The 22846-nt window shown below is 40.4% G+C and overlaps 1 protein-coding gene across 1 annotated transcript in view; it reads right to left on the reverse strand.

The window, feature by feature from the left end:
- Window positions 1-18749: 18749 nt before the first annotated feature.
- The window catches only part of LOC149309405 (tyrosine-protein phosphatase non-receptor type 3-like), an 85152-nt gene continuing 81055 nt past the window's right edge, over window positions 18750-22846 (reverse strand). The window contains exon 26 of the mRNA XM_089532378.1: window positions 18750-21203. Within this exon, the coding sequence (XP_089388504.1) occupies window positions 21126-21203 (78 nt within the window). The 3' untranslated portion in view covers window positions 18750-21125. The remainder of the gene's footprint in view (window positions 21204-22846) is intronic.

The following is a 22846-nucleotide window of genomic DNA, read 5'->3' on the forward strand; positions in this document are numbered from 1 at the left end:
CATAGGAAAAGGAATCAATGGGCCCATACAGACAGGCCAAAATAAAGCTGCTTCGAGTCACTTTGGAGGTATGCTGTTTAAATGACACATGCATCTTAAGAGGCCAGAAGCTGTGCCAAAGCTGCGATCTAGTCCTTAGGACTGGAGCATGGCTTTGGTGCAGCTTCTGGCCTCTTAGAACGCATGCATAATTTAAACAGCATACCTCCAAAGTGACCCAAAGCAGCTTTATTTTGGCCTGTCTGTACTGGCTCAATGGTTACTATTTCCTTCACAAAGTGTCTCTCAGAGAGAGAAATACTGGCTTGTTACAGACTGCCAAAATAAAGCTGCTTCGGGTCGGAGGTATGCTATTTAAATGATGCATGGGTCCTAAGAGTCCGGAGGTCGCACCAAAGCCACACTCCATTCCTAAGCACTGGAGTGCAGCTTTGGTGCAGCTTCCGGATTCTTAGGATGCATGCATCATTTAAATAGCATACCTCCAGAGACCCGAAGCAGCTTTATTTTGGCAGTCTGTAACAGGCCACTGTTACTCAGACTGTCTCTTCTGAGGGACTTTGTAGGGAAGGCCTAAGGACACCACAAGAGGAGAACAGACTCATGTCACCCCCAATTGCAACTCTTCACTTTTCCTTACATAATTGAAAAGTTGCCTTTCTTTCCAATGGAAACTACTGGGTGGTGATTCTGTTTCAAGAAATGGAAAGCCTGCCCTCTACCCATGGCACTGGTTAATTTTTCATGTCACCTACAAGAGATCCTTGGAATATATAAGCAAAACCTCTACATAGAAAGTACCTTTACAAATACTGATCATTTTACAACCCATTGGGCTTGTGAATTAACTATAGAAAATGTGAAATGGCAAGACAGGATGAAGGGTAGCATATATTTTTACAGGCCATATATTTTACAGGGAAATTAAAAATGCAACAGCCGGTAGAATTAGACTGCCCAGATGTAGCTTTTTAAATGGGACAGTACCAGATTTTTTTCATATTTCCAGACCATCCGTCGTTTTAATATAAATCAATTTTGTTCTGTTTTCAAGAAAAATGCTCTGTTATGTTTTGATAACGGTTTGAAGATCTCTGTTTGAAATTGTGATTGTCAACAAACAAACAAACAAAAAACCAGCACAAAATTGTGTCATGGAGTGTCAGAAAATTTATGGTAAGGTGTTGAAAGATCGAAATTTGCTATGTAAGATTACTTCATCAGAGAAATATTCATGGTACAATTGTGGTGAAATACAGTCCCTCTCCATGTCTTCTTAAATTTTTGTATGAGTTCTGTCACTGGACAATAATTATTAGCTCAATATGTTCATGTAATAAAACTTTTGTTATTGTCTTTTTCATGAATACACAATATTACATAACTGCATCCCATTTTTGCCATCCTAATGTCCCATTTTTGTCTCAAGGAAATATGGTCAGCCCAGGGAGTACAGTTTATGAAACAGTGATCCTCGATGTTTCTTGCCTATGTTTACCAAAATCCTTTACCGTACTTCCTTCAACTTTGTTTTGTCCTTTGCAAGAGCCAGGCTGAGTGCACATGATTCACAATAGCTGCAGTTTCTTTTTGTATTCTACAGGCACGCTTTACATCAGTATTTTGACAGGAAAAGAAATCCTGAGGGAGAAGCAAGAACAAACTGAGAAATTAAACACTGATGAAAATTAGGACAACTAAGGAAAAATACCAGCTGAGAACAAGGATCCTGTGTCTCTTGGAAGAAGTGGGTCAGGTTGAGGGTAATAAAGTTATAACTTGTAGGCATAAACTAGAAAGGAGCCATCTTGATGTCAGCTTGCTAAAACAACTCACAGCAGAATATGATGACTTTTCATCAGAATTCCTAATCAAATGACATCTCTCTACTCAAATGAGTTAGTCTAAAATGTATTACAAGTAGATTTGCATTTGGTGTGAAATTAGAGGTGAGAAGCAAGCTTGCAAGTTCCCTTCTCCTCTGCAACTTTCAGTTCTGTTTTCCAATATGTGCTAATGCTAATTTGTTATGACACCTTCATTATTATTCACCCTAACATCCAAATTCATTTTCTGATGGGACTGAAGGGCAAATTATTCAGACATTAAAAGAAACTATTGTCAGTGCTAACAGGAATTGGAAGGGAACGCTGTGAAACAGTGTGTAGAAGAGGGTCTATGCAACTGAATTGCCATTTTCCACATCGTTCTTTGGAGAATTGAATGAATGTAACTTAAGCATTTACTCTTTACTCTAGTCTAGACCATTCACAGCATTTCACTTAGTTTACTCTCTCCTTCATTCTGTTCTCCACTTAAACTGTCCCTTATTCAAATAGTCTGGATAGGCGAAAATGCTGCTGCTCAGTGCTAGATTGGTACATGGATAACCAGCACTGATTCCTGCATAAACATGATTGGCTGGGGCAGAATAAGGATTCTGTTGGCATACCAGCACATCCCACCTGTTCACAGCTTCCTTCTAGGGCTAGTAAAGCTGGGCTTGATGGTAGTTTTTGGGTCACTTTAGCTTCTTGTGCTGGGAAACTTCAACATCTGTCCTGAAGGGACTCTGTTGAGAGTAGTTCAGAACTTTATGTCTTCCGTGACAATCATGGATCTGTCTCCACCTATCCTGTTGACCACACTCTGGACCCAGTTGTCTGTGCTGGGCAGGATGATGATGATCTAGATGTGAAAGAATCTTCCATAGTCCTATTGTCATGGACAGATAACCACCTAGTAGAGTTCAGACTCACTGAGACTTGAAGCCTCTGTAGAATGAAGAACTGGTTAAGCTTATCTGTCCTTGAGGCAAATGGCTTTCTGATGGCTCTTGTGGTGTTTCCTGTTGCCATGGAACATGACAGAGTCAAAACCCTGGTTGATCTCCAGAATGCAGAAGTGGCCAGGGCAGTGGACATGATGCCCTGCGTATTCCATCCCATGGACTAAGTAAGTTCCTTGTTTTACTAAGGATGTTGTGGTGATGAAATAAGCAGAGACTAGAATGTCAGTGATGGAAAAATTGGAATGGATGTGACGGAACATGGGCTAGAACCAGTTCGAAGTCCTACTCCATGGTGATGGTGGAAATGAAGAAATCTTTCTTTGCCGCCATTGCATCTGCACAATTTCATCCAGGGAAACTTTTAGATTCTGTCCTACATGAGGAGAATGCACCACCCAACAGCCCACTGTGAAGTGGGAGTGGGAAGACAATGCTCTAACTATGGGAGAAGGGAAAGAAAGCCAAAGGGCGCTTCATGCCGCTGAACTGTCCACAGCTTCAAATAGTGTGGATAGCCCTGGCAACAGATCCCCTCAGCGGAAAGTGCTGCTGTTCAAGGCTAGGTCAGTAAATAAAAAACAGTCTTATAGAATCATAGAATCACAGAGTTGGAAGAAACCTCAAGGGTCAACTAGTCCAGCCCCATCCAGAATCAAAGCATTCTCTAGAGATGGCTATCTATCATCTGTTTAAAAAGCTCCAAAGAAGGAGACCCCATCACTGTCCAAGGCAACATGTCCAATATCAAACAGCTTTTACTGTCAGGACAATCATCATATTGTTTAGGTGACATCTCTTTTCCTGTAGCTTGAATCCACTGCTCTATGTCCTAGTCTCTAGAGCAGCAGAAAACACCCATCCTTCATCCTCAGTATGGCATCTCTTCAAATATATAAACATGGCTATTATGTCATCTCTTAACTTTCTTTTCTCCAGGCTAAACATACCCAGCTCCCTAGGCTGCTCCTCATAGGACATGGTTTCCAGACCTTTCACCATTTTGATTGCCCTCCTCTAGACACAGCTCAGCTTGCCAATATCCTTCTTGAATTGTGGTACCCAGAGCTGGACACAATATTCCAGATGAGGCCTTAAAAAGCAGAATAGAGTAGTAGTATTACTTCCTTCAATCTAGACACTATACTCCTCCTGATGCACAGCCTAGAATTGCATTTGCTTTCTTAGCTGCCACATCACATTGCTGACTCATGTTCAATCTATGGTCCACTAAGAATCCCAGATCCCAGATTACATGCACTGCCATCAAGCCAGGTGTTACCCATCCTATATCTGTGCATTTCATTTTTACTGCCCAAGGCGCGTTACAGACGGGCGCAAGAGGCGCCGTCATCGCGGCGCGATTACGCGCAAGGGGCGGCGCTTCCGGATGCGCCTTGCCCCTCGCTCGTAATCGATACGTCAAAATGGCAGTGCCCTATACAGATGGGCGCCACCATCTTGACGTAGCGGATGCTCTGCGTCCACATGTCCCAACCCGGAAGAGACACCGCGAGTGCATGCTTTGGCACTCGTGGCGTCTCTTCTGGGTTGCTGGAAGGAGTGCGATTTTCGCGCTCCTTTTTTGCAGCGCGGAGGAGTCGCGCAGTTTGGCTGCTGCGGCTCCTCCGCGCTGCAACCGGCAGCGGCTCAAGACCGCCCCTTTTGGGCAGTCTGTAACGGGCCCAAGTCTAGTATCCTACATTTCTTCCTGTTGAAATTCATTTTGTTAGTTTTAGCCCAGCCTTCTAATCTGTTAACGTCATTTTAAATTTTGATCTGGGGTATTAGTCATTCCTCCTAATTTAGTGTCATCTGCAAATTTGATAAGCATGCTCTGTATTCCATCATCTATGTCATTTGACCATATCCTGGAAGAGAATGCCAACCTGGCTTGCATAACAGAGACCTGGCTGGATAAAGCTGGGGATATTTAACCTCTCCCAGCTTTGTCTGCCTGGGTTCTTTGTACAGCAGCAGGCAATGCCTGTAGGGGGGAGGAGATGGAGTTGCAGTGGTCTATCAGGATTCCATCTCCCTCACCAGAAGCCCTGTCCCACAAACTGCTAGGTTCGAGTGTGTGTTTTTGAAGGTGTGTGGCAGGGACAGAACAGAGGTCTCCCTGGCTGAGTTGGTCTCAGCAATGGTGTTGGAGTCCCCTTGGCATGTTGTCCTGGGGACTTCAGCACCCATACTGAGACTTGGTACATAGGTAGCCCAATCTATGGCGCATTGCAGAAAGTTACCAGCACATACACTGCCATCTTCAGGAGAGTACACGGTTCCCTGCCTTCAGACTTACAATCTAAAAAGACACGGCACAAAAGGAGAAGGGCATGGTAGTGGGGAAGGGGATCAGGTCCAGCAGTTCTTATCTCCCTCCGAGGCCTGGACCAAGGCAGATGGACTTGGATGGAGGGCTCGGCTTCTTAATCTAGGCCAGGCCCGAAGGTGTTAACTCGCTATTGAAAGAGGTTATTTTATTAGGGAGGCTAAATTGTTATCCTCTTTATTAAATGTGCTTTGAAACCATCTAAAATTAGTGTTTTAAATGAGATTGCTTCTTTCATTGTTTTAAAACCTTTGTACTACAAATTATTTTAGCTGCATTTCATTTTAACCCATGTTGTATATTCCTTTGTATCCTGAGTTGGGAGAAAACTGGAAGATAAATTAAAATAAATAAATAAATAGTTGTGGTTTTATCCCCATACTGTTGACTGGGAAACAGAAAGAAAATAGTTTGCTTCATGGCAATTCGTTCATGACAGAAGTAGACAGAGACGTCCCATTCCTTGAGCTGCGTCATCATACTTCACAGTACTGCAATATGAGAAAGAAATTTCCCTATATCTTCTGATGCAATGAAATATAGTAATTTTGAAATTCTGCCTTATTTCCCCTTCTGAGCATAAAAATTCTGCCCTCACAGAACTTAAGTCACAAAATCTTCACTAATTGCAAGCAATAAAAAAAAGACTCTTTCTCCAAGGGAGAGGTATTGCTGCAGAAGATATGGCAACATTCCAGCTTCTTTAATTACCCCTTGCCTGCCACCTTGTACCTGTCTTCTCTCGTTTCAAAGGATGTGTCCTGGGGTGAAATTGTACTTCTGTGTGTTTTTAACTATGCCAAGATCTGGTCTCAGAGCTGATTGTGCCTCTTTCTTTGGGGAAGCAATGTTCCTTTTACCTGCTTGATGAAACTGATAAATGCAATGAGCATTTTTGTGCTGGGTAGATATGTAAAAATACAGGCATATATCTGCTACTCAGTGTGTATCAAGATGCCCTTAAGTTTATCGGTTATCTTTGATAGAGAGGCAGGATATAAATAAAACTTTATATTATTAATATTACTATTATTACTATTATTATAAGTTACTGACAGAAATGTACAGCTTGAGGAGTTTCAATAAAGTATACGCTTTATTTAAATCAAGAATAGTGCTTTGAAAATATATAGGAAGGCTATACAAGATATTAATTGATAAAATTGTTGGATCAATTCAAGGGACTTACAGACTGAGGAAAAATGTGGTCGGAAGGGGAGGGGAATGTGAAAAATGACAAAGGTATACCATGGGGCGTAAAACAGCGCTACTCAAAGCCATTGCCTGTCAGTCTTTGATGACGTTCTGAAAAAGAATGAAACATCTCTATCCCTTGGATACAAATACTGTACAGGTCCCTATGATATTGAGGGAGAGGGAAGGCCTGTATCCCTATATCAGATAGCTTAAGAGAGACTGGCTCAAAGGGTACTTAAAATTGTTGTCGGTTAATATCAGTGGAAATAAAAATCACACATAGGGCCCAAACAGACAGGCCGGAAGTGGTGCCAAAGCTACACTCCAGATCTAAGGACTGGAATGCAGCTTTGGCACAGCTTCTGGCCTCTTAAGATGCGTGTGTCATTTAAAGAGTATACCTTCAAAGTGACCTGAAGCAGCTTTATTTTGGCCTGTCTGTTTGGGCCCACTGTTAAAAGCCAAAGATAGAGTTTAGAAAAGCTGTGGTGGGGATAGTGAAAGCTCCTAGAACAGCCCATGTGACCCTAGGTTCCTGATCTCATGGAAAGCCTCCATGTGCAGATGATTTCCTCTTTAGACTGTTATCTCCATGGGAAGATAACTCCTTTGTGAGTTCAAGTAGATCATCAAAGGCTTGAATAAAGTTACGTTGACTTTTATAAGTGTCCCAGTTGGTAGTATAAACTATTAATGGATCCTTGTTTATAATGCTCTTCAGAGGTGGTTGAAGGGTGTCAACTTTCTTGGTGGCACAATAGGATTTTAGAAAGGAGAAGTGATAGAATATTTTTATGTAGAAATTTGTGGATTCCATTGCTGGCATCCACAGGTCAAGATTCTTAGGTATCAGGAAGTGGAAAAGACTTAGGGGTCAGGTGCATGGGTATGGTGAGCGAGTACACACTTCCCAGTGATCCCACCAGCCCCATCACCATTAAGAAAAATCTGAAATTGTAGGTCATACTTAAGGATATCTATGGAACCTTAGAATCATAGAGTTGGAAGAGGCCTCAAGAGCCATCAAGACAAACTCCCTGCTATGCAGGAAAACAGAATCAAAGCACCCCTGACAGAAGGCCATCCAGCATCTGTTTAAAAACCTCCAAAGAAGGAGACTCCACTACACTCAGAGGGAGTGTGTTCCACTGTCGAACAGCTCTTACTGTCAGGACATTCTTCCTAATGTTGAGGTGGAAGCTCCTTGCTATCTATTGCCCTTGTTGTTGTGAGCTGTGTTCCGACTCATGGTGACCCTGTGGATGAGACATCTCCGAGAATCCGTACCTTCCACTGCCTTGCCCAGATCCTGCAAGCCCTTGCCCATAACCCCTGATTGAGTCTATTTATCTGGTTTGTGGTCTTCCTCTCTTTCTATTTCCTTGCTGTCTATTGTCCTGATTTTTAAAGATTTGCTGGGACCAATTAGGAGCAGAGCTAGTTGCTGGTTCAGACCCTTCTCTCGAACAGGGAAAGTGATCATGTTAGTTTTCAGTTAAAGTAAAATATACAGTTTGAAAAACAGAGAGGTTTGTGATTCTCTTTACAGCATGCCCTCTCAAGAACCACCAGTTCCCTGCGCATAGGAAGGGAAAGCTAGTGGGTAAACACCATAATACTCAGGGGAAACAGGAGGTTGTATTACTTGCAACATTTTATTGTTGGTAACTGCCTTGGAGTAATTTCAACTTATGCTGATTCTGTGAATGAGACATCTCCAAGAGCCTCTGTCTGGCTCAACCACTTTGCTCAGACAGGCCAAAATAAAGCTCGGGTCTCTTTGGAGGTATGCTGTTTAAATGACACATGAATCTTAAGAGGCCAGAAGCTGCGCTCCAGTCTTTGGTACTGGAGCATGGCTTTGGCATGACGTCTGGCCTCTTAGGATGCATGCATCATTTAAACAGCATCTCTCCAAAGTGACCCGTAGCAACTTTATTTTGGCCTGTCTGTTTGGGCCCTTACAATGGGTTGTGAGACTTTTTATTTTCTTGCACTGAAACATGTCCACATTCTAATAATTGTTCCATAATTTACATATATCTCCACAATTTGCTTAATGTGCATGCATTTACTAAAGAATGGTTGTCCCTATTTTTCCAGTCATGCATATTTTAGACATATGCATTTTATGCAAGTACACTGCTAAGATTTTTTTTTTAAATATCTTATGAATGTTCAAGGTAAAGTGAGGATTTACTTTCAGCAAGGTTGGGGAGGTATGAAAATGCTACTTTTGTAAAAAAAAACATGTTTTTATTGGTGTGATTTTAATAAAAATATAGAAAGAAGACACACACACAAAAAGAAAAGAAAATGCTACTTTTGTGAAGGCTACCAAATCCCACAAAAAAAATTTTCGTACTCAATGAAGGGGTCCTCAGCAGATGATGGTGCTCTCAAGATGCTCTCTTCTGAAGATCTTGATATCTGACCAAGTTCACAAGAAGACTCTTGAGGTCCCTTAGATAACAAAATCTCAAGCTATTTTGGTTTCTAAAGGTTAAAGCCAGTGTTTTGAATTAGGTCTGAAATGCAGTTGGCCATGCAGTGTAAATAGCAAAGGGAAGGGCTTGGTGGGCACTTTCAGCTGCAGTGGAACAGGTTCTTCTGGTGCTAACTTCATTGCACTAGAGCTGTATGGGGAGTAGGCCTCTCTTGAGCACCTGCTTAGTGCAGCAGCTGGGAAGGGCAGAAGATATGACTGGGCAGGGAATTCGCCCAATTCCTGCTCACTATGAGCTGATTTCCCACACAATTTAGAGCTTCAGGTTTTGCAGGTTTAAGTATTTCAACAAATTCTTGTCCTACTTTCCCACACCTTTGTCTCTTATGGCCACTGTCTCTGCAGAGGTATTTATTACACAACATTTATCTTTAAGATACGTCCCATTGCACCAAATAAATAAATAAATCTCCAAAGACTGTAATTCATGTAACTTGCTTTTTCAAAAAACCAACGTATCTCGAAAGGAAAAGCTTTGATCCATTCTACATATTAATTGATGTAGAAATAATTAATTTCGTTTATGGGTATAAATAATATTTCTGAAATGGAAAATATAATTCTTAGGTTTAGGATGATGCATAGTTGTGTCATAATAAGCATAATCTCAAAGAGGTGATCCTTTCTGTATGTAAACAGAAGAGAGTGGAATTTGTCTTCTCCCATACTAGCCAAAAGAGTAGTATAGTGATACTTGCTTATTGTGGCAATGAACACTGAACAGGAACTAGGCAATAGCATAAACCATTTACAATACACACGGGATTTGGTTAATATTTTGCATTTCTTTCCTCACTAGCAAGCCATCTCTAAATAGTATATGTCAAAGCAGTCTGGGAGTCAGGATAGCATGGTATTCACCAGAAGAGTTGAAAGAGGACCTGTTCATTTGTCTCCTAAAAGTTCCAAGCTGCCAGCATTGCATTCCTGCTCTAGAAGACAGAATCAATAAGTTATCAGTGTACCAAAGTGCTTGTAGCTATCCCTTAGATTGTCCCAAGTCTTGAAATGACATCCTATTAATATCCTGCAAGATGGAAGCTTCAGAAAAAAATAAAGAACTTCCTATGATGGATAGGAATTTCATGCCTGCTCACGTGTAAAGTGTTGCTTCCTTAATTTTTGAGAAGTGAGACAAACTTTTATTTTGAATTAACATTGGAGGCACACTTCATTTAATATACACACTTTATTCCTATCCATCATAGGAAGTTCTTTATTTTTTCTGAAGCTTCCATCTTGAAGAGTCAGAATAAAAATTAATATCCTACAATAAAAACACTTCTCTCTGCATGACCTATCCCAATCCTCCTGCAATGGCTGTTAGCCTTTCCCTTCATCTCTCAGAACTTTGCTTTTGATGTCCATGAGAAAGAGATCTTTGCATGTACCAACATTTGGACACTGAGGTCCATTACCTAGAGAGATTCTCATTAGACATGAGAATGATGGAGGCATGGCCACTGTCTTTGGTTGGGGGCAGGATTAGTTCATTTAGGCGCGTTACAGACCGCCCAGAAGGGGCAGTCTCACGCCGCTGCCGGTTGCTCCGCGAGGGAGCCGCAGCAGCCAAACCACGCGGCTCCCTCGCGGAGCAAAAAGAAGACCTAAAATGGGGCTTCTTCTTCTGCCCCGGATGGGACGCTGCGAGGCGCTACTCGCACACTCACAGCGTCACATCCGGGGCGCGACGTGCGGATGCTATGCATCCAGCACGTAAAGATGGCGGCACCCATGTGTATAGGGCGCCACCATCTTTACCACCCGTCACGTGCTAGGGGTGAGGCCGGTATGGACGCTAGGTCCTTGGCCAACCCCTAGCACGTGACGGGGGCGCTGCAAAGGTCAGTCTGTAACGGGCCACAGTCTAGTGTCTCCTCTCACTAATGTCTGTAACACATGAAAAGATGTCAAAATAGAAGGTGGCCCTCCATCCTAGGATACATGTAGAGATAGAAAAAACTGAAAGTTCGTTCTGTTGCATCTATGCAGTCTCTGGTTGACCCCACCACCACTGTAGAAACTTTTGGAATAAAGAAATGGTAGAAGAATGTCTCATGCAGAGACATGGCAGGCATCCTCCTTTGTGAAGAGGGTTTGGGATTTACAGAAGACATTCATTATGATCTATTAAATTCATATATAGCATTCTATTTTAGTTTTACTGATATGAACTATTTAATTGTATACTCATCCCTCCACACTCACTGGGGTTAGGGGCACAGGACCCCCATGACTGTGTGTGTGTGTGGGGGGGGGGGGAAGGCAAATAACAAAAACACTATGTTATAACCTGAGAGAACATTTTTCTAGGAATCTCTAAGTCCTCCAGTGCAACTCTTTGGTCAACATCTGTCAGACCCTGACCACAGAATTGCACTGGAGGAGCAACAAATGCCTAGTGGGGTGTTCTCTCTAGGAATATCTAAGTCCTTCAGTGCGACTTTTGGTTAAAGTTGGCCACAGAGTTGCGCTGAGGACCTAGATTCCTAGAGAGACTATATTAATAAAATCTGTGAATAATCAAATCCGCTAAAGTCAAAGGCCGCACATGTGGAGAGACGAGTGTATTTTTTTAATCTGATGGTGTTTTGTTAATATGGAAGCGATGAGCTGAGCTTTCTTTAGATGGAGGGATACTCTCTCTCTTGGGGAATGCTTCACTTGAATGTGAATCGGGCTACCTGAGCGGTATTTAATTGGGCTCTTTGAGGTGACATGCTATTCTTTCTCCTCCACTTCTTGCTGACCTATTTTACCCCTCAGGAAGCAGAAACACACCATGGTGGTCAGGCAGATGATGTCCTCCCTAATAGCATGGAGGCTTCTTTGGTGGAAGAGATCTACTATGTGTGCGTTTTTTCTTGGGGTTTTCTTGGCAGGATTTCTTAAGAGGTGGTTTGCCATTCAAATTTTCACTGAACAGATATATTATTATTTCACACAATCAGATCTTTAGGCAGCCCCTTATTCTGATCCAATATCTGAAAATTTATAAAATAGTTTAGATTTATATTTCAAGAAACAGCTAAAACAGACTTATATACAAATAAAAAAGAACTGACGCTAAACACATGTATTTATATTGGGGGGGGGGGAAATACACAAACCTTTACCTTGTTGAATTCTCTTCTCACTAATCTGCAACAGTTCTATTCCTTTCTTTGCTGAAATGAATTAAGGCAAGGGACAAGCACGACTTAATTCTTATAGCTCCGAAATAACTTCAGATCTGGAAAGATAATAGCAAGTCTAGAAGGAGAAGCTGCAAATCCTCATTATTTTTATAATCTTTTTAATTCACCAAAGACAGGCATTATGACACATATTCGAGATTCTAATTTAACCCACTGGTGATTTGAGTTTCAAATTTCACAATCCAAAGCATCTCCTTTCAAAAGAGACATCTTGGTATCTGATGTATCCTCATGACAAAATTGTTGTGTGAACTGTGAAGTACTGGAGATCTCTTGGTCTTTTATTCTATATATTATGGAAATATTTTCTCATTCCTTTCTCCAGTGATCTTTGGGTCTCTTTTATATACAGTGGCAGCTGATAGTTCCCATGTCTGAGGCAATAATAATAATAATAATAATAATAATAATAATAATATTTATAGTCCACCTCTCCCCAGAGGATTGGGGCGGGTTACAATCCATCCATCCTAGGTTTTAATGTGAACTTTAAAGAAGCTACCCAAGTACTGGACCCATTTTTTGGAACGGCATCAGTACCCTAGAACTGAAGGCATATTCACTACCCCCACAAGCCACAATTACTTATATGTATCTTTTGGTACAAATACATTATGAACATGATGTTTGTTGTTGTTATGTGCTTTCAAGTTGTTTCTAATTTATAGTGACCCTAAGCAGACCACATCATGGGTTTTCTTGTTTCAATATTATATATTTCACTGTATAATGGATTTGTAAAAATATGTGCTGTAACTTTATGGCCATTACATATTTTGTAAATATATCAAAAAGTCAGCCTTTTAGAAATCCAATAAGGAATGCAAGGATTTATATTACACCTTTTGACCCTTGGCCCTTCTCCTAGTCTGGAACACTACGCTTTCCAAGACTAGCCTTTAAGAACATGGGTATCCACAGGCATATGCTGCCCACAGCCATATGCTGGTGGTGGGTAAGGCTAAAGTTAGTTGTGGACAGGGCCAGAACCCAAAGTAGGCAAGACCAACTTTTCTGCCTCTCACTACCTCATTTTTCTGTCTTTCCCCCTTTCTCTCTCTCTCTGCATCTTCCTCTTCACTGGCTAGGCTTTCAAAGAAGGAGAAATCATTCTTGCAAATGTCTGGTTTGTGTGTGACGGGCTTTTGAAATTAGGCCAAGGGTCTAAGAGATCAAGTTTGAGGGCCACAGGTTGTCTACCTCTAGTGCAGAACTTAAAATATGGAGAGTTGGTTGATACACAAGTAAAATTAGTTGTGAACTGAGGCCAGTTCATCCTTCATAAGGGAACACAACACACAGGGCTGTATGCGGACATTATGCCATTCCAATATCACCTTCAGTTTAGCTTGCATAGCCAGATAAACATACAAATGTAACAACTGGAGAATAACTTGCTTTGCAAGAGGATCACTACCAGATATTACAGCTTAGGCCAGAAGGTCATGTGGACAGTGTTTCAGTCTCAGAGGCCTCATTAGGTACAGAAGTGAATAGAAGCATGCAAAAATAGTTTCTGGTTATACTTGGAAAGCATTATGAAGCCTCTAGCTTGCCCACTTCCAAGATAAATATGAGAAGTCTGACCCTGGCTTTGCCTACATGGTGTGTCGTGAAATGATCTACTTGGACTGGAGAGACCTATGTTCAAATCCACTATGAAGTTCACTGGGTGACTGTAGGCCAGTTGTCATCTCAGGTTCAGCTTGAAATATGAAGAAAAACAGGACAGGAAACAACAAATACATATGTATTACAGGTCTAGCCAGCACAAATCCAGCTAAAATGGCCCTATGCTTGATTTATTTGCAGTAAGCTGTGACAATAGGATTTCAGCGGATACATAGCAAAGACAGATAGATTTGCGCCACTGACATCACATATGATGCTACTGTTGAAGTTATTAGAGCAAACCATTCTTTGCATCACTGCAACTATGCTCATCTGAATGATTGAGTGCTAATCTGATTTAGTCTTACCAAACAATTTGCAAGTGCATTTCAAAGCAACAGTACAATTGACCGACTAAGCTTACTAAACATCTGCTGTATGGAACTAGAAATACATACTGAAAACCACCCATGTTTAGTTTTTAGTTATTACCCTAAGCACCAGATAACTAACACGGTATCTTACTAAATATATAGATTAAAATAATCCAAATGGAGCATAGACATTTTGTATTAAAATACAAATATAGTCTGGACAGGGACACTTTAAAATCTCAGTGGCCTAAATTCAACATAACACTAGAGGAGTGAAAATCCCCACTAGCATAGGTTGTCATTGTGTAAATGTTTGTGCAAGCAGATGCACAACTGCTTGTACAACTGTTTGCACAAGGAAAAATTGCATTAGATACCACCCTTGTACCACTAGCTCAGTAAGGCTTGCATTAGCACAATGGCATCATTGGATATAGACCAACAATTTCAAAGGGAGACATTTAATCCCATGTAACTGCATGCCTTTGTTTCCCATTTTAGTCACTAGACTTTAAAAGTGCTTCGTTTCATATGGATCCCAAATCAATACTAAATACTAAAATAAAGATAAATAATACCTAATCTCTGTAATTTTACAACATATGTTCAGCCACAGAAAAAAAGTCCTTTGCAGTTTCTTTTAAACATGGCAGGTATCTGGGGCAAAAACAGAAGTTAAACTATTCTTTTCAAGAGTAATTAGAACAGTGGTCCACAAACTTTTTTGGGGCTACTGCCCCCTTTCCTCTTCATTGACAACCATAGCACAAACATGCCGTACATATTTCTTGATATTAGGTCTACTGTTCTACTGCACTTTCAAAACAACCAATTTTGGTTGCTGCTCCCTTTGCCACCCAGTCACCTGGAAGCAGCCATAGAGTGGCTGGCTGAGCAGTGACTAAGAAGCCTCTCACTTGTGCCAGCGGCGTCATGAGCGGGAAGGTTTACAGGGTGTGGGCTGCACAGGGTGACACCATAAGCAAGGTGAAACCATGACCACCACGCTAGTGACTTCACTGTTGCTCCCTGAATGGCTGCCCTTTCGAAAAAAACAGGGTGCAGCATTAACATACTTTGTATACAACATGAGCTCAGAAGAGAAGGGGTTGCCAGACAATGGGGCAAATGAGGCCTCTCTGCTCTTCCTCTGCTTCAAACATCCTCTGGGAGAAGGAGGAAGAGGCAGGGCAGGATTTTCTGGGTTCCTCCATCCTCCTTGTATGGTTTGGCTCCATCCATAAGAGAGGGGGAAGCAGGCAGGACAATTAGGGAGTGAGTGAGTGTGTGGAAGGCTGCTGTCTGCCAGTGACACAAGAGCCTCCAGCTTTGGGAGTGGCGTACAGGAGGAACATGGGATTTGTCCTCCTCTGAACTCCCAAAGCAGAAGACTGCTATGTAAATTCTACTTCCTGCTTCAGGAGCTGAGGCTGCTGTTTCCCACCGATACAACAATCTTCTGGTTTGGGAATTAAGAGGAGAAACAATCCCCAGATTCCTCCTGCACTCCACCCCTGAAGCTGGAGGCTGCTACTTCCCATTCTAACAAGGGCCTTCTGCTTTGGGAATAAACAGGAGGAAGAATCCCTGCATTCTTAAAAAAGGTGGGAGCATAACGATATGCTCCGGTCAATATCGTGCAATAATGCGAAGCTTATCACATGAAGTCACAGTTATCACGCAATTATCTCGTGAATAAAGAGGCATTCTAGTCCTGAAAATCCTGTAAATAAAAAGCAGCACTAGAATGTTTCTTTATTCACAGGATAACTGCGATGTCGTGTGATATTATTGCATGATATTGAGCATATTACGATGCTCCCATCTTTTTTGCTAGTCTGATCAAGTCCTAAGACAAAAGAAAGCAGAAGCAGCAGTGCAACTCCAAATTGCCAATCTATTCCTGGCAAAGCTCACAAAGCTTAAGCAGGGTCTCACATTTCAAAGCTCCTTTTTGCTGCCACTACTCCACCACCATGTGATCTAACATCTCACACTAGTCAGACTATCTGTCATAAATGATGCTCCAAGCCACATAAATGATGCCCTACACCCAAACCTTGTGAGAATTCCCCAACTGCCACTATGCCGCTACAAAGACGACTAAAAGAGGTGGAAGAGAATCCTTAGGAGGGATCATGTTCTCCTGAAGTTTGTTATACATTGAAAAGGGAAGGCAAGCAGTCAGAAACACACTCTAGATTTGAGGAAAGCTTATATAGAATGGGGATATGGACAGGATCATTAGTCAACAACCAGTTTCAAAACTATAGAATCATGTGGTGGCCTTGCCATTCCAAATTCTTGGCAATGAATATGACTACCAGTTTGCAAGCCCAAGTAAAAGTTATATTCCTATTCTTAAAGTCCTACTTTGTTTCAGACCTCAGAGAAGACTGAAGAACTGTCTCTTCCAGTACATGCCTGTCCATATCCTTTGATCATCAGGAGGAGATGGATGAAGTTACTAAAAGGTGAAGCAGAACTGAACCTTCATATTGGCAGTGCTCTGATCAAACAGTTTTCTGCACACTGAGATATCTGGCTATATGTCTTTTTTAGTACATTTGGATTAAAAGAATTTTAAACAATTTCATCTGAATAAACATACTATGACAATGTTCTTTTGTTACTGTGATGTTATTACTGCTGTATTATTTTATGGGAGTCGATTGTAAGCCACTGGAGGACCTAATTTCTGTAGAAGGTGTACAGTATATAAAAGGCATAAAAACATGCATTTTGCAGTTTCCATGCCTCAGGTGTATATCAGCAATGGAATTATTCTCTTTCTCTTTCACACACGCATAAACATGTTATACCCAAAACACACTCCAAAGAATACTTTAGACATTACAGCTCAACATTTTGTGGCTTCTGAAAGACTAATTTAATTTTATATGCTATCAACAGCACAGAATAAAATGCAACTATAGGCCAAAACAGACAGCCCTAAAGGGGCGACGTCACACCGCCTCTTCGACAGCTGGATTGGGGCCACAGCAACCACACGCTGCAGCTTCAATCCGGTATTTTTCTGGCCCAAAAAGAAGTGGCAAAATGGTGCTCCTTTTGGAACAGAAAAAGGGAGCCCTTGCTGCCACAACCACAGCTTTTCGGCACATGTAAATGCCATGCCACCAAAACGCAGTGAAGCCATTGCACATGCAGTCAGCTATGCAGCTTCCTAGCGGTGAGGGGGTGACATCAAAGTGTGCGGTGTCCAAATGCCATGCTCAGAGGCCACCCCCAACTTGGCATTTACTGCTGGTCTGTTTTGCCCCTACGTTAATTTTTAATGTTTCTATTAGACAAATATACATTTTCAATTGGTTTATTGCATTTCTGTTCTTTTTAAATATGACATGGGGAAAATCCATATATTATTAACGAACGGTAAAGGTGTTCAGCAATTTGTTTTCCCCATAAAGTTTATCTTGTGAAGCCTAAGTTTGCATTTGATACCTGAGCATATGAACTATTTCTTATACCAGTCATGGCTACCATAGGAAATTAGATTTTCATATAGAAAATGCAGAACAAGACTGAGCAGCGGTTAAGTCATTTAGATAAAAGTGCTTCAAAGGATGGCATTTTTAAGATGTACGATTTCCTTCCTCCACCACCTGTTACAATTTCAAGACTGATATGCTAGAAAACTTTAAAATAATAATAGTTACCATCATTTTATTTAACTTTACCATATCCTGTTCCAGGGCTGAGCAACTGGTGATTGCTGTGGTAACACAGCTCCCATAAACTTCAACTTTCCTGGCCAATGGTGAGAATCATGGGGATTGCACTTCAACAACATTTGGAACTCCACTAGTTACCATTCCCTTCTATGTTCTGAAGATTAAGGAATAACTGAATATTTACCCAAGATATGCTCTGTATATAATATTTATGATTCCAAAAATGTGCCTACTACATGTCTGAGGAAAATGTCAGAAACTACAGGAGTGCTAAACAATGCTTCCAGTGATCTGGTGATAGGTTTTCAGTAGCCCAAGGTCAATTACTATATAACTCTCCCTACAGGACATAAAACTACACTACACTAACACTACACTACATAAAATAGCTGTTCCTGAAAACTAACATTTACATGGAAGGCATGCTGCAAAAGCTGCTTCTGGTTATGAACAATCAAAAAGAGACATCATATTACAAATTTTAGAGAAAATACTATGGCAGGTTGTGACAAATTTTCAAAATACTGTCACTAGTCGGGTGAGGTAAGAAAATGTAACAGGTCCAACTAGCTTGGACTGAAAATTTTATGGATTAATTGTAAAAGTTTGAAGAATGTCCCTGTATTTATGTTTCAATTTTCAAAATACAGTCTGTTCTTATTACACTATCTGAAAATAATTTTTACAGACAATGCTAACTCTTCACAAAGCAGATATAACTACTGTAAATCCAAGCACTGATCTATGCCATACGCAACTCTAATATTCTAACAATACTCTTCACTTCTTTTTGTAAGTGCAATACTTCTAGCAGTTTCTAACTGGATGCAACAGGAATGTGCTTGTTCCCCAAAATGCAGAAATTAATACAGCATTTGTAACTTGGCTATTTTGACTTTTGTACAATGTTTTGCACAAGATAAAAGATGACTAATCAGAAAATAAATTTGATGAACCCTGAATTCAAATGCAGTAGTCACATTTTATCCACCAGATCACAGTGGTTAAATAAAACATAAAAATAATTAGAACAAAGGAGAAAACTGTAATTGTAACTCATCACCCTTTTAATTGCATACACAGACCTCCCGTTCTGTCACTGTACCAAGCACTTTAAAATAAAACACACAAAACATAAAAACAACAAAATCATTGGATTAGATTTTCAGAGCAAATAATATCAGCATTTATGAAATATTACATTCATTTTGAAATCACTTTTGACTCCAGATAAGAAAAAAAAAAAGGACGAGAAGGGGCTCTTGTGACATTCCCACCACCTGGCCAGTATAATACATCTGTAGTTCAGTTCTACTTACTAACATAAGAAAAAAAAGCAGCTTATCACTCATAGACTCAACTGACTGTATTCAAACTTAGTCATATTCAGAGTTATAGAAATCTACATTAATCATGGTTTAGTTCAATGGACCCACTCTATATGTCACTACGTCTGGATCCAAACCAATGTTTCTTAATTTTCTAAAGAGTTTTCCTGACACACACAAAACTTGTACAACATACACATTCTTATGGAACATTTGCTTTAACACAGCATAATTCACTAGAACAGAATCTTAAAACACCATACAGTGGTTGTTTATTTCAATTCTCTCCTTTGAAATGAAACTGAGACCAGCATACCTTAAAGTAAATTATCAATATACAATTAATTCTCACATTATATTCACTCAAATTTGTTTCCACATCTCATTCACACCATACAGAAAGGTCTGTTCAGATTTTACCTTTGTCATGTACTTGCTACTTTCTAAGCCATTGACATCATTGACTTTTACACTGCCACCATGCAAATGTTTGTATCCACACAGATAAAATCCCCAAGCTGCAGGTACAATTATTTATCAAGGAATTAAGGCTTAACACACTTACTAGGCATTGAATCTCATTCAAGGTAGTGATACATACTTTTGAATAAGCAATCCAAACCACAACTCCTCTGGAGGGACAAAATCAAGTAGGTTGGATCCAAATTTAAGTGAATGCAATTGAGGTTCTGAGGCAATAATCTCCACTTCAGCCTCTCCATGGCAGCCCTGCCAGACCCATGAAAACACAGATGCAAAAAGGATCCCAAATAATTTGATAAGATATGGGGAGGAACCCTGCCCAGACCTTCCATTCATAGAAGTTTAGATCCAGTGCAGAGTTTTCCTCTTTCTAGCTAAACAGCCATTTTCCCCCAGATCTTTCAGTGAAGATTCCTTGCAGCTCCTACTTCCCATAATTTTTGCTGTTGTGGGGATAGCCTTTCTTTCTGGTATAGGCCAACACTAATGTCTATTTCCAAATGGAAGCAGCTACAGCTAATAATGAGAATGGGAGGATAATATAAAGACATATACCTGAGATCACACCCAAGCTTGTGATACAAGCATTCAGTGTGGCTGGAAGCAAAACAGAAGAGAGTGGCGTTGCATTAGCAATGATGCTGCAAATGGAATGGAAGGGTTGGTCCAAAATTAAAGTATACAGACTTTCTCTTGATAGAAGGGGGGAAACCTCAGTGTTTAGACATTTGAGCATTTTAGCAGCAAGAGGATATTTGTTTCGGCAATAAAGGACCCCAGAATTGGGTTAAACACTAACAATAAAGAAGCTTCAGTAGCCATGTGCAAAAATCAGTTGCCATCTCCAGTAGAAACAAAGAGTACATCATACAAACTGAACTTGAAAACATCATAATTCCATAGTTTGAACAACAAATGAGAAGATGAAAAGTAACAGAGACACAAAGAACACATACAAATAACCAAGGAAAGACACACAAGTGTTTTTATCTCTCACATAAGTCATACATTTTTGTGTGTCATGCAATCTGTGCTCAGTTTATGAACTTTTGGTAGTGATCTATGTAGATTTATAGAAGTCACAACATCAGTGTTTCAACCCTTGGCATTCCAACTCAGGAAAATAATCTGATCAGCTAACAATACTGTCAGTGCTACCTTGTATTGGATGATTCAGTCCAATTTGGTGTGAGCTATGATGGAGTATTCAGCTTTCAACGGGAAGAAGGCACAGTTCTTCAATAATTCGTTGCTTTTCCACTGGTATTGCTGGTTGGTCTCTTCCAGTTTACCATGGTAAGCACCATATTTATAGAACCATCTAATGAAAAATATTTTAAGGCAATAAAAGGTGCATTCAGTGGGCATATTAAGATTTCCTTGTTTTCCACGACTGTACATTCCATGTCCCATGTCTTTGCAAGCCTACCTGTTTGCTATATATATATACTACAGAGTTCAATCATTTCCTACACAATTTTAAAGTGCCAAAGTTCAAGCTTGCTTTCTCTTCCCAACAGCCTTGTTGATCTCCGATATAATTTATAACTGCAAATGATCTAGGCTTCATTGATGTGTTTTTAGAAAGATGAACTTGTGTTCTTCACAGTTACGCTAGCTGGAATCCAGTGGACGAACAATTCCTTCTTTATAAACATGAAGAATAGCTTCACAGACAAATTTGTACTGACTCTGTGTAATAGACGTACATACACACAAAGGAAAAAGGTTAAAAAATAAGCTTCAGTTAAATAGGATTTATATAAAAATACAATGTTCAGCTATGCTATCTTCATCTTTCATGGATTCAAGAAGTTATATTAGCATTACAAACATTATGTGGCCTTTAAGATGAATTTTCAAAGTGATTCAAGTCTGGATTTCAAGGGCTGAGATAGGAAGCTGAGAGAAGAGACAGAACTACAAGCAGCATAAGAGTGAAAGAAGTACAAAGAAAAGACAGGGAGTGATATTTTGCGGTAGAGAGGCAGGGGGTAAGATCAATAAATAAATTAAAAGAGCAGTATGTTTGGTTAGGTCTGGTCTTGCCTTTCACCAGCCTGACAAATGCGGTGAAATGAAGCCCAAAAGGAAAAAGGCAGCCCACCCCCCATTTAGGCCAAGTGGCAAATTTCAACTCTATGTAAACAATCAATTTCACTGAAAAATCTTTAAGGCTTATATGGTCTTAGCTATATTTATTATTTATAAATATCTCTTGAAGCCTTAATCACAAATTATCAATATGTAGGGCATACATGTGAAAGACAGCATGTTCCTGACCCTATCCCAACTGATCCTACCTTTGGATGTTTATGCACTGAATATAATTTCTTGCAAAGGTACCTCTGAGCAGTTGCTCAAACACAAGGGTTCTCCATAATAGGACACCCAGATAAATAAACCATCTGATTATTTCCAGTGGGTGCCCATGTTATTCTACTACAACAAAACAACAGTCTAGAAACATCTTAAAGATTAACATTATCCAAAGTCTAAGCCTTTAAGGTGTCACCAAACTCTTTGTTTTTATTCTGATCATGTGGAACAGAAGTGGCTGCACCTAGGTTCAAGGGTTCTTTTGTAGAAAACTGTGGACTCTGAAGGGCAGACTGGGTTTACAAAACTGGGTATGTGGCTTTTTCCAGCTTCATCACAACTGACCTACAAATGAGCAATAACTGAATAAGACTCTGTGGGTTTTTATTGTCCTAACAGGCATAATTTTATACCAAATCTCATTTGCCTTTCCCCGAGCTATGAGACTTTGTTTTAGAACTTTCTTCTGTCTGATGCAGCTTTTACCACCCTAAATAATTTACCGTACTGCTACCTGGCCATCTCACAAAACAAACAAACCAACAAACCTCACACCACCCTAACTCCAGGCCACATATGAGCAAATTAAAAAGCACCAGTCCTAATACAGATTCTGAGGGATCCTTCTGCTCACAATCACCCCTTCAGAGAACTAACCACTCATTCCTACTCATAGTTTCCTGTTTCTAAATCACTTTTCCAAGTAATCATGTGGATCACCTCTGTCCATAACTTTCAAAAAACTCTAAAAGGTTAATGAGACAGGACTTTCCTTTGCAGGAACCAGGCTGATTACAAAGAGGCTTGTCTCTCTCTATGCTAACACTGAGAGTGTTGTTTATCTTTAATAACACTTTACATAAATTTATCCAGAACAGACATTAAGCTTAGTAGCCAAAAGTACCCATCCACCCACCCACCCCTCCTTTAAACCTTGGTTTTACTTTGGCCATATTTCAGTTCCCTTGGGACAATGGTCACTTTTAGGATATGCTGCATGTTTTAGTTAGAGGAAT

This window comes from Sceloporus occidentalis, unplaced genomic scaffold, assembly GCF_023333645.1.
Source record: "Sceloporus occidentalis isolate IW3139 unplaced genomic scaffold, rSceOcc1.0.p SCAF_7, whole genome shotgun sequence".
In the NCBI taxonomy this organism is placed as follows: Eukaryota; Metazoa; Chordata; class Lepidosauria; order Squamata; family Phrynosomatidae; genus Sceloporus; species Sceloporus occidentalis.